The 13,241-nt window shown below is 33.3% G+C and overlaps 1 protein-coding gene across 1 annotated transcript in view; it reads left to right on the forward strand.

Annotated features, from left to right (window-relative positions):
- LOC122790532 overlaps positions 1-13,241 on the forward strand; it is a 340,990-nt gene that overhangs the window by 58,976 nt on the left and 268,773 nt on the right. Inside the window, exons 10-16 of the mRNA XM_044058080.1 lie at positions 1,923-2,002; positions 2,091-2,355; positions 4,961-5,040; positions 5,129-5,393; positions 7,254-7,333; positions 7,422-7,686; positions 9,548-9,652. Coding sequence (XP_043914015.1) covers positions 1,923-2,002; positions 2,091-2,355; positions 4,961-5,040; positions 5,129-5,393; positions 7,254-7,333; positions 7,422-7,686; positions 9,548-9,652 — 1,140 coding nt within the window. The remainder of the gene's footprint in view (positions 1-1,922; positions 2,003-2,090; positions 2,356-4,960; positions 5,041-5,128; positions 5,394-7,253; positions 7,334-7,421; positions 7,687-9,547; positions 9,653-13,241) is intronic.

Raw genomic sequence — 13,241 nt, forward strand, 5'->3', positions numbered from 1 at the left:
GCCATGTGCGAGACAGGAACATTAATTGTCAATGGTGATTTATATCATACTATACCTAAGATATTGATATTATTTGTCAGTTGTTGTTGTTTTTCTTTCGGCATTTCCCGGTTAGGGGTCGCCACAGCAGAACTCCTGTCTGCTAATGATTGGCAGTTGATTTTTATGGTGCCGAGGTGCCAGCCCGACGCACAACCTTCAGCGAAGGCACGCCCATTCACACATGTCTTTTGAATGCCACTCGACTGCGGGGAGGACATGCAGACTCCATACAGAAGGTGCTCCAGCCGAGAATCGAACGCGAGAACCTCTTGTATTTGTCAGTTGATATGTGAATAAAAAAGATGTCCCTATGTACTTAATACTCCCCCCCAAAAAAACACAAGCAACTTAGCTAGAGTTGCATGGCATCAGATAAAAATGACTGAATGTCATATACAACGGGGAAATTATTTCCATACCTTTCAAAAGTACATCACATTTGATTTACAAAATATGTTCAACTAAGAATAGATCTTTTCATTATCAGATAGGTTAAAAACCGGGTTAGTAACCGGATGGATAGAATGTTGTAAAAGAGTCATCAGTAACCATGGATACTGAAAAGTGAGGATCTGTAACAGGTCTAGTATTATTCCCTGTGCATTTAACTAACTTGAAAATGTCTGACAAATTATAGCTCATAATATAAATCATTGACACTAAAACAGGCATCTGTATTCTGCCACAAGGGATCATCAAATGAACCTGTGCATCAGCTTGAGTGAGGACCAATAAAATTAATATAAATCATTATAAAGCAGCTATGTTGGCACTTAGAAGAACTATATAAGATGAACCATACTTTTCTGACACTAAAGGAATAAAAAGTGCATTGGAAAATGACAAGTGTTGTTATTACTACTATAATGAATTTTGCTGGACACCGAGTACTTAGAGTTTGAAGGCAAAAAGGAAGATGAGTGTGTTTTTAAGTTATGTTACAATCCAAAACCGCTTGACAATGATATCTCTATATACATCTCCTATTAGTCTGAAAGTAGAATATGTTAATCTGTCGAAAATCTATCTTTTAAAAAGGGGCATTTACTAGGAGGACTACAGATATGACAAGCACTGAGTTTGGGGAGAGACAGAGATGGCTAGGGCTTTAACCACTATGGCATAGATACTTGAGTTGGCACTAAATACCTGGGTTCATTCTTCATAGTACAGGTATAAAAAAGGCTACTCATACAGTTAATGTTTGGGTTAAGAAATGCCATTTAGCAATTTAACTTTCCGGACAATGCAGAGGAAGAGGAGGTTCTCCGAAAGGGTAGGTAATGAGTAGATCAGGCCATCATTATCAAGCAGACCAAGCATCAGGATTCCTTCAAAAGGATGTTAAGAATTACATGAGTTACAGAGGGTAACAGATTTTGTTCTAAGGCAGAAAGTATGATGTCTTCAAAGGACATCTTCTTCAGAAGTTTATGTTACATTCATTTTCAAGTATTTCTGTGTTGGATATTTATTTAAAATGCACATAGCAGTTGGTAATATTAACAGACACACAGAGGTTGTTCTATCTGCAGAGACTGGCTATTTATTTTGCATACATTATTACACTCTTACTTGTAAACCCTGGCCTTAGACTAAGCAGCACAGAGTCTCAGGGTACAGTGCGAAACTTGCAATAATGTAACATCTTTTCAAACACTAACCCCCTGGGCTGAAATGTGCAAGGTAAAATAAAACAGAACAGTGTGCAAGTGAAGATACATGAATTCTCATGAATTTTGCCATAATACCTACCAGTTCTAATGGTTTTGACATGCTAATATTTTGATTTTTTCCAGATCATATTTAGGATAATAATTGCCCCAAAGAGTAACACCGGTACAACAGTTATAATAACGCACTTGCTCTCTCTTTTTTAGATATTCCACCATCTCGTCCCACAGTCTTGCTTTACAGTTCCAAGATGGAATCATCAAATGAAGCTGCTACTAAGGCAATGGTATCATTATGACTGTATTAACATATCATATCTACTTTGCTTTGGACTCATATCAAGCACTTAATAAATTTTATTTTCTGTTTTTCAGCCCACAACAGAAATACCAGACATCATCAATTGCCTAATCTCTGAATTTTATCCCAGCCTTTTAAATGTTTCCTGGTACATTGATGGGATTCTTATTTCATCAAATATTACAAACTTTGGTCCTGCAGTTGACAGTGCTGGGAAATACATGTTGAACAGTGTTCTCAGAGTTCTGCCATCTGACTGGAGCAAAGGAAGAGTTTTAACATGTCGGGTCTCTCATGCATCTTTAACTTCACCTATTACAAGGAAAATTCACAAACCAAGTAAGGATAGAAGCAGGTGCACTTGAAAATAGTTTAAGAATTGCCGTGGCTAATTAAAAATGCTGACACCACTTTGAGATGATACTTTATGCATATAACTTAATTTCACAAAATAATATGATAGTATGTCCATAATTTGGGTAAAATCCACAATTAGTAAATAAAATAAGTGCACAATTGAAAAGGTAATAAGGAAAATTCTACCTTAATATTGAAGATAGGTCTGGAGTTAACAAAATGTAAGAATTTTTTGATGAGAGTGTTGCGTTTTTGAATAAAAGCTGCTATACATTAATTTTATATGCAAATATTTTTTAAGTGCAAAAGCAACCTTGAGATTTAAACATTACTATATGCCTTTAAAGCAAATGGTTCACACAGCTTTAAAGTCTGAAGAGGAATGTTGTGTCCTGGTGTATGGCATTTATCTTACAAATTAATTATTTTTCTAACAAGTGTTCCTTCATTTGTTAAGGTGTCTAATTTTAAATCAGTATGTTGATAGTCTTTGTTAGCTAAACTGTAAGGAAGAAGCATCTGCTGTGTAATATAATGCCATAAGGAATGTAAACAGTACACTGAAACTGGAGCATATGAGAGAGTTTGAAGTTGACCTATAATAGACTGATATGCCTGTGTTACTGTGTAAGAACAGTGACAGGAGAAATCAAAGTAGTGAAGATGTGAATTATAGGATGAGATACGTGACAAAAAGGAAAACACCACTAAAGGGACATACAATTCAAGAGAGTGTAATAAAATAAAAAGCAGGAGCTGAAATGATCATATGAACATTATTGTGTTAATACAAATAAGCTCGATTCATTTAAAAATAATATAAGCAACGGCATCAGTATAAAAGCAAGGAAAATATTTCCTCAGGCAGAAGGGCAGAAAATAAAATGTCCATTATAGAATTTATTTATAACACATTCAAGGCTAAAGTGCCTTCTTTATATACTTCCATGTCACACTCTTAACTCCTTACGGTGTGCATATGCTAATATGGCAATGGCATCATTATGTCTGGGTTAACATATCCTATCTACTTTGTTTTAAACTCATATCATGCATTTAATAAATGTTCTTTATGGTTTTCTACCTGCAACAGAAATACCAGACATTATCACTTATCAGCTAATAATAGATGGTATTATGAAGTGCAGGCAGCTATTAACAACATTACATCAAGGTTGTTATTCTAGGATATGTGCTGCGGTAGCATTGTTGCCTCACAGTAAGACGCTGTCCGGTTCGATTCTCAGCTAGTGCATCTTCTGCGTGGAGACATGCGTGAATGGGTGTACCTTCGTTGAAGGTTGGCATCAGGGCTGGCAATTCAGCACGTAAAAATCTAATGCCAATCATTAGTGGACCAGAGTTCCGCTGTGGCGACCCCTAACCAGGAAAAGCCGAAAGACACAACAACAACAACAACAACAACATCATACAGTAGAGAAATGAATCACTGGTTTTCACTTATTATTCATATTTTCATATTTATGTTAATATGTCCATAACTGAGAGCCCTGGATATTAGTGATGGTTATGGTTTGCTATGCCATAGTGGGAGACAGGAACATTATTTGTCAGTCTTGATTTATATCGCACTATACCTGAGATATTGATAGTTGTTTGTCAGTAATTATGAAAATAAAAAAAAGATGTCCATATGTACTTCATACTCAAGAAAAAAAAGGGAAAAAATCAACTTAGATAGAGTTGTATGGTATCAGATGAATGTGACTGGAAGTCATATACAAAGTGGACATTATTTCCAGAACTTTCAGCAGTAGATCACAAATGATTTACAAAAAATGCATGAAATCAAAATACATCATTTCATTATCAGATAGGTTAAAATCTGTGTTAGTAACAGGATGGCTGGAATGTTGTAAAAGAGGAATCATGAACCATTAATAGTGAAAAGCTGAGGGTTAGGAAATGCTGTTTAGCAGTTCAACTTTCCAGACAATACAGAGGAAAAGGAGGTTCTCTCTAAGAATAATTAATGAATGGAACAGGCTGCCATAATCAAGCAGACCAAGAAACAGCATTCCTTCAAAAGGATGTTAAGAATTACATGAGTTACAGAGGGTATCAGATTTTGTTCTAAGGCAGAAAGTATGATGTCTTCAAAGGACATCTTCAAAAGTTTATGTTACATTCATTTCCAAGTATTTCTGTGTTGGATATTTATTTAAAATGCACATAGCAGCTGGTACTATTAACAGTCACACTAAAGTTGATCTATCTGCAGAGACTGACTACTTATTTTGCATACATTATTACACTCTTACTTGTAAACCCTGGCCTTAGACTAAGCACTACAGAGTCTGTTGGTACTGTGACAAACTTTTAATAATATAACACCTTTTCAAATACTAACAACCAGGCATTAAGCTGAAACATGCAGGGCAAAATAAAACAGAAGAGTGTGCAAGTGAAGATACATGAATTCCCATAAATTTTGCCATAATACCTACCTGTTCTAATGCTAGTATTTTGATTTTTTTTCCTGAGCTTATTTAGTGTAATGATTGACCCAAAAAGTACCACAAGTACAACGATAGTGATAATCATGCACTTGCTCTTTCTTTTCTAGATATTCCACCATCTCGCCCCACGGTGTTGCTTTACAGTTCCAAGATGGAATCATCAAATGAAACTGCTAAAAAGGCAATGGTATAATTATGTCTGGATTAACATATCATATCTACTTTGCTTTAGACTCATATCAAGCATTTAATAAATTTTATTTTCTGTTTTTCAGCCCACAACAGAAATACCAGACATCATAAATTGCCTAATCTCTGAATTTTATCCCAGCCTTTTAAATGTCTCCTGGTACATTGATGGGATTCTTATTTCATCAAATATTACAAACTTTGGTCCTGCAGTTGACAGTGCTGGGAAATATATGTTGAACAGTGTTCTCAGAGTTCTGCCATCTGACTGGAGCAAAGGAAGAGTGTTTACGTGTCGGGTCTCTCATGCATCTCTAACTTCACCTATTACAAGGAAAATTCACAAACCAAGTAAGGAAAAAAATGTGCTTTTGAAAATATTTTATGAATTAATCATGCAGTAGAGAAATTAATCACTGATCTTCACTTATTATTCATATTTTAATGTTTATGTTCATATGTTCATAACTGAAAGCCCTGGATGTTAGTGATGGTTATGGTTTACTATGCCATGGTGGGAAACAGGAACATTATTTGTCAGTCTTGATTTATGTTTATAATACTATATCTGAGATATTGATAGTTGTTTGTCAGAAATTATGAAAAGAAGCAAGATGCCAGTATATTCTTAATATTCAAAAAAAAAAAAAAAAAAAACAACTTAGACAGAGCTGCATGGCATCAGATGAATGTAACTGAATAATATATACAAAGGGTAAAGCATTTCCAAAACTTTCCACAGTAGATCACAATTGATTTACAAAAAATGCTTAAAATAAGAACACATAGTTTTATTATCAGATAGAGTAAAAACTGGGTTAGTAACCAGATGGTGAGTATGTCATAAAAGAGCCACCAGGAACCATTAATTCTAAAAGTTGAGGCTATATAATGGGTCCACTATTATTTTCTGTGTACTTAACTAACTTGAAAATGTCTGACAAATTATAGCTCATAAAATAAATTATTGATAAAACAAGCTCCTATATTTCTAGCACAAGGGATCCTTGAATTAACCTGTGCATCATCTTAAGTGAGGACCAATAAATTTAATATAAATCCGTGTAAAGCAGCTATGTTGTCAGTTAGAAGAATTATATAAAATTAATCATATGTTTTGACACTAAAGGGTTGAAAAGTGCAATGCAAAATTGCAAGCATTGGTATTAGTGCTACAATGAATTTTTGCTGGACACTGAGTCCTAAGAGTTTGAAAACAAAAATGAAAATGAGTGTCTTTTCTAAGTGATGTTAAAACAAACCCCCTCGACAATCGTCTCTCTATATACATCTCCTATTAGTCTGAAAGTAGAATGTGTTAATCTGTCGAGAATCTATCTTTTAAAAAGACCATGTGTAGAATATAGAGGACATTTACTAGGAGGACTGCAGATATGACAGGAATTGAGTTTGGGAAGAGACAGAGATGGCTAGGGCTTTAACCATTATGGCATAGATATTTCAGTTGGCACTAAATACCTGGGTTAATTCTTCATGGTACAGGCTGCTCATACAGTTAATGTTTGGCTTAAGAAATGCAGTTTAGCAATTTAACTATCCAGATAATGCAGAGGAAGAGGAGGTTCTCTCTAAGAATAATTAATGAATGGAACAGGCTGCCATAATCAAGCAGACAAAAGATCAGGATTCCTGCAAAAGGATGTCAAGAATTTAATGAGTTACAGAGGGTACCAGATTTTTTTCTAAGGCATTAAGTATGATATCTTCAAAGGAAATCTTCTTCTAACGCTTACGTCATCTTAGATTAATTTCTAAGTATTTTTATTTTGGATATTTATTTAAAATGTACATAGCTGTTGGTAATATTAACAATCACATGGTGGTTCTTCTGTTTGCAGAGACTGACTACTTATTTTGCATATAGTACTACACTCTGCTTGTACTTGTAAACCCTGGCCTTAGACTAAGCAGTACATAGCCTGTTGGCATGGTGTCAAACTTGCAATAATGTAACATCTTTTCAAATACTAAGCCCCTGGCCTGAGATGTGCAAGGTAAAATAAAACAGAACAGTGTGCAAGTGACGATTCAGTAATTCCCTTGAATCTGCCATAATACGTACCTGTTCTAATGGTTTTGACATGCTAGTATTTTGATTTTTTGCAACGCATATTTAGTATAATAATTGCCCCAAAAAGTAACACCGGTGCTACAACAGTGATAATCACACACTTGCTATTTCTTTTCTAGATATTCCACCATCTCGTCCCACAGTCTTGCTTTACAGTTCCAAGATGGAATCACCAAATGAAGATGCTCATATGGCAATGGTATCATTAAGTCTGTATTAACATATTGTATCTACTTTGCTTTAAAGGCATATCATGAATTTAATAAATTTTATTTTCTGTTTTTCAGCCCACAACAGAAATACCAGACATCATCAATTGCCTAATCTCTGAATTTTATCCCAGCCTTTTAAATGTTTCCTGGTACATTGATGGGATTCTTATTTCATCAAATATTACAAACTTTGGTCCCGCAGTTGACAGTGCTGGGAAATACATGTTGAACAGTGTTCTCAGAGTTCTGCCATCTGACTGGAGCAAAGGAAGAGTGTTTACGTGTCGGGTCTCTCATGCATCTCTAACTTCACCTATTACAAGGAAAATTCACAAACCAAGTAAGGACAAAAACAGGTGCACTTGAAAATAGTTTAAGAATTGCAATGCCTAATTTAACATTTTGACACCACTTTGAGATGACAGCTTTATGAATGTAACTTAATGTCATAAAATAATGTGACAGTATTCCAGTATGTCCATAAGCTGGTTAGCAAATAAAGTAAGTGCTCAACTGAAAATGTAATATGGAAATTGTATCTTAATATTGAAGATAATTCTAGAGTTAACAAAACATTAGAATTCTTTTATGAAATTGTTGCATTTTTGAATTAAAGCTGCTATGTATTAATTTTATCTGCAAATATTTTCTAAGTACAAAAACAAGTGTGAGATTTGGATATTAGTATATGCCTTTAATGCAAATGATTCACACTGCTTTAAGTGCAGATGAAGATTGTTCTATGTACTGGTGTATAATAGTTATAGAACAAAATCTATTTTTCTAAGACAGCCTTTCCTTCATTTCTATACTAAGATTAATTTTATTTTTTATACACTTGTGCTTTTTTCCTTTTAACATTTGTTTCTTTGAATTGTATTTGTTTTGTAAAGGGACACATTTATTTATTTAAATTTGTTTACCGGGTAAAGCACTGATTATTTCTGACTGATTTCAGTCACAATTTGCAGTAATGGAGATTGGGTTGATAAAGCACTTCAGTAAGTTAAGTTGAGCTGAAATACATTGAGCTCACCTGTTAACAAAGACTGTGAGCTGAACACGCTACACATTGTATGCATGATAATCCAGCTGAGTGAGTTGTATGCTGACTGGATTAAATTATAACAATGATTTATACTGATTACAGAAAAAGAAATAAAATACTCTCTGGCATGATTACCTGATGAGACTGTTGTAAATATGATTTAACAATACCTTAATAACTCTTTCCAGGCCTCAGACTTGTGAACTTATCATCTTTGCAGACAAAAAATGGTTTGGTAATTTCATTAAGCAACTTTTTTTGGCTGCACATATAAGTAATAGGTAATAGAGAAGGCATAATCAGTGCTAGACAAGCCACTTGCAGTTAAAACTATCTTCATGCGCACACTTTCTATGCTTACATGACATTATGTGACATGCAAAAAATATGTGAATAAAATTAGAACATATGCAGACAATGGAACTTTCCACTACACAAACTTATGCTAAAAGAAAATATGCTTTCAAAATACTTTATAGGAATAAATTGCGATTTTTCTGGAATTATAAATGACATTCCCAGTAGGTGATAACATTGCAATGACTCTCCACAAATCATGTAATCCATGGGATTAGTTTTCTACAGGTCATAACAAACATTAGCAACAGTAATAACCAATGATTCCTGCAAATAAGAATATTGTAATCCAGAAAGTTTCCTTTTACAGACTTTTTAAAATAATTCCACAAGACAGACAACAGAATATGGTAGACTTTCTGTGATATAATTGCATTCTGTCAAAATCTAAACATCCTGCATATCTCCAGAATGAGAAGCTGAGTGAAGTTAGAAATCTGGTGTCTTGTTGTTTTCCCTGTCAGACAACTAATATAACTTAGCAGTGGCTTTTAACTGTTGTTTTAAATATATTCTTTATGAATTCTGCATGAAAAATAGAAAATAAAATGGTAATTTCTGCTGCCATTTTTATTGCATTGAGGAAAATACTTCTCCATAATTTAGTAGATCATTACTATATGGCAGAAATTTGATTAATTTATTTCTCATGCCTGAACTACTTATTAGCAGTCTATATATCTGTTTATCTATTCTGTCTATATATAGATGGATAGATCAATAGATATAGGTATAATGTGTATGCAGTTGTTGCAGGAACTTAATACTTATAATTTATTTTTATTATTTTATATAGATGTACAAGAATCATTCAGTTTCTGGTGGGTTTCTGGTATCTTAGGAGGTGTCCTCGTCCTGACTATTATTATTGTTGTTGCATACCACTGCATAAAAAGATCAGGTAAGATGAATGAATGTTTTTATTAAATATTTTAAATGACACGTGTGACAACAAGTGCTGTTTTATAGAAACATTTTCACATTTAAACATGAATATGACTTCATTCAAAAACAACTGATGTGTGTAGTGTGATGTTTTAGTTAGAAACTGGTCTCAGAAAGACTTCTAAATGTGACAAACATATATATTTCATAGGTTCCTATGATTTGGCACACCATCACTAAAGTTCATCTTACATTCCTTAACTTCAAAACTTCACAAAGTTTATATATCAAATGGGTGTTACCACCAAAAGAGGGTCCAGTATTGGTTAGATATAAAATTAATAGTTTGAGTGCTTTCGTCCCACTTAAGGAAACCATCAAAATAAAAAAAACACACTTATATAATGCTTTACAATCATTTTGTTGGTTAATTAGTAATTAAATAAATAATTAAAAATTACCATTATGTTCTTCTTAAAGCTACAGGTCTCTCTTCTGTAGAATTTCTTAGTCCTAGCCCTTATACTTTAAATGCAAATAAATTTAACTAAACTATGTATACAAAATCTATTTTTAAATACTATATAGTAGTCTTTTGTAACAAAAAAGCAGATACAATGGAGGTGTGCTCAATTAACCCTGGTGGAAAAGTAGCTCCTAACCTAAGCTGCCAAATCAATCCACAGGTTCCTAACCAATTTTTCCAGTCCCCCTTGGATCCAAATATTTTGTTCCAAAATACCAAAAGTGAATTTCTTAAAGGAATTGCAAACTGTAGAGTGTTTATACAGAACACTGCTTTCTTTTTTTTTAGCAATATCATAAATGTGCTTGTAAATAAAAGTTTTAAAAGCACTGTCTGTTTTAACAACATAAAATGCTGTGCATTCCAAGCATTTTGTCAAATAGACCACACTTTGGGTGGCGCAATTTCCATTGTGGAAGGTAAATCTGTTTTTTGAAATGTTGTTAAGTACCACAGTTTGGTTATTTCTAATATATATGCATTGCTTACAGCATCTACAAAGTGTGATGCCAAAATACATTTTTGAAGAATCATTTTGTTTATTTAACATTAACTTTTAAAAATTAGGAGCAGTCTTAAATATAAAATTAGGTTCAGGCCTCAATCTATTAATGAGGTCCAGTTTTTCTTTATTATTTCTTTAAATTCATTAGAGCCATTGTTGTATTGAACAATACATGTTTTCTCGTATTTCTTCTCACCCTGCAAAGTGCAAGTAACTGATAAACCAGTCTTCAGTAGGGGTTTGTATTCCCCCCATTCATTGTATATTTCCTGAACCAGAGTAATTATGAAATTACTAGGATTTCCTCTAACCACAAGCATTTCACTTAACTTTTCCAATTCTCTCCATGCCTCCTCATAAACAGATGTCATTCCAGCCATCCTAATCACTTTTCCTTTCACTCAACTTTTCTTCTGATAAAGGGGGTGACAACTAGTGTAATATAGATAAAAGTTACAAAAAGTGTATTTCCTTTAAACGTTCAACTTAAACGCATATAGTATATGGGATATAAGTGTATCAAGATAGTTTATCTTCTCTTTACCCCAAGTATAGGTGAACTTCAAAAAAATCAGTAGTCTTGTTCAAATATTCCAAAAACAAATACATTGCTTCTATGTCTCCAGTCCATAAAATAAAGATATTATCAAGAAATCTGAGTTGCAAGTTTAGATTCTTAGAGTGAACACTTTTAAATATGTGTTGGTTTTCCCATCCCAACAGCACTAAATTTGCAAAAACAGAGGTGCAATCAGCATAAATAGCCACTCCTCTAATTTGTTGAAAAAACTCTCCTTCAAAAAAATATAATTATTATCTAAAACTAGTGAGATTAGTTCAACAATAAAATTATTTTTTTCATTAGATAACATGAAAAACTGAGTTAACCTATCATGGAAAAATTCTAAGCCCTTCTTTTTTGGGATGACTGTAAATTAGTCTGTCATATTGATAATTACAAATATAAATAAATGATAAATTTCATATAAAACAGTTCCACCCCTTTGTCGGTTTCATGATATACACAGATCATTCCATAATTTATTAAAACGTTCTTTGTTTTTCAAGGTAAGGTTGTAGAATATTCATTTGTTGTTGTAGAATGTTTTATAAATATCCTCCATCACTGCTTTTTCAAAAATATTACTAATTCAGTGTAGGGGAGGGTTAAAAGTATTCTGTTTCTTCAAATGTGTTTCCTTGGATACATTTTTAAACATTCCCCTTTGTCTTTGTCATGGAAAAGGATATTTAAATTTAGTTTTCTTGTAAATAATTTCAACTCTATCAGGGAATCTACAAGATCTTTATTCTTAGTCGGATTGAATTTGAAACCCTTTAAAAACAAAACAAATGCTCTTTAGTAATGGGATTGATCATATAGATATATAAAAATTATATCCTCCATCAGTACTGATGATACCTCCTTGCTCTTTGTTTAATATCCCCCCATCCTCTTGGAATAACCTTTGTGTAGTGTACAATGTGGGTATGTCTGGGGGTTTGGACCTCAATACAATGTGTGTTTGGAGTGACTTGCTAGTCTCTCTGAACATCACAGATTCTGAAAATCTTGATAAAAAAATTTATTTACTCAGCCCATCAATAGATATATTTCAGCCACCTACAAAAGATAAGTGAACCAGCATGCAGGCAAATCCAGTGATACACAAGCTGAGTCCAAAATGAAAAAAGAAATCACTGGAAACCAGGAGAGAGTGAGCTAAAATACTTTACTAATTCCAAACAATTTTCCTGGTACACAAAGTGAAAGTAAAAACATTCACCCAGAGGGCTTCCTCAGGTGAATACATTTAGTTTAGAATTATTAAAGGATTTTAGCTCATTCTGCCCTGGTTTCCAATGATTTCCTTCTTCATATTTCAGCCAGCTCTCAATCAAGACTGCAAAAGGATATGTCTTTGAGCCGTGTGCTGAAATGATTGGTCTGAAAGGAGGGCTCTTGATATCTTTATGAATTTTTAGAATGCCAAAAAGTGTGAGTATAATTGGTTTGGAGATGAATAAAAACTTATATGTCTCAACAACTATTCATTAATTTAAGACATATTCTTCCAAGTACAGAGCTATTCTACAATAAGCAATGTTAATTTGATTTTTAGAACATGGGACAGAACTGTTTTATATGATGCACAAGATTACTCCAATGTAATGTTACATATCCTTTGGAACAAATTACTTTGGATCCAAGCTGGGGAGATTGGATAAAAAATGGTTAGGAACCCAAGAATTGATCTGACAGCTTAAGTGAGGAGCTATTTTTCCACCAGGGTTGAATGAACACCCCTCCATTACACCTGTTTTGTAGAGAAAGGCTAATAAATTATCATTTTTTGTTACACTAGGCTACTATATAGTATTTAATAATAGATTTTTATATAAAGATATATATTAGTTAAATTTATTCACATTTAAAGTATAAGGGCTAGGAGTAAGAAATTCTATGGAAGAGAGACCTGTAGTTTTAAGAAAAACAGAATGGCATTTTTAATTATTTATTTGAGTACTAATTAACCAGTGAAATGACTGTAAAATGTTTTATGTTTTTTATTT

This window comes from Protopterus annectens, chromosome 16.part0, assembly GCF_019279795.1.
Source record: "Protopterus annectens isolate FY-2018-M chromosome 16.part0, PAN1.0, whole genome shotgun sequence".
NCBI classification, from domain to species: domain Eukaryota; kingdom Metazoa; phylum Chordata; order Ceratodontiformes; family Protopteridae; genus Protopterus; species Protopterus annectens.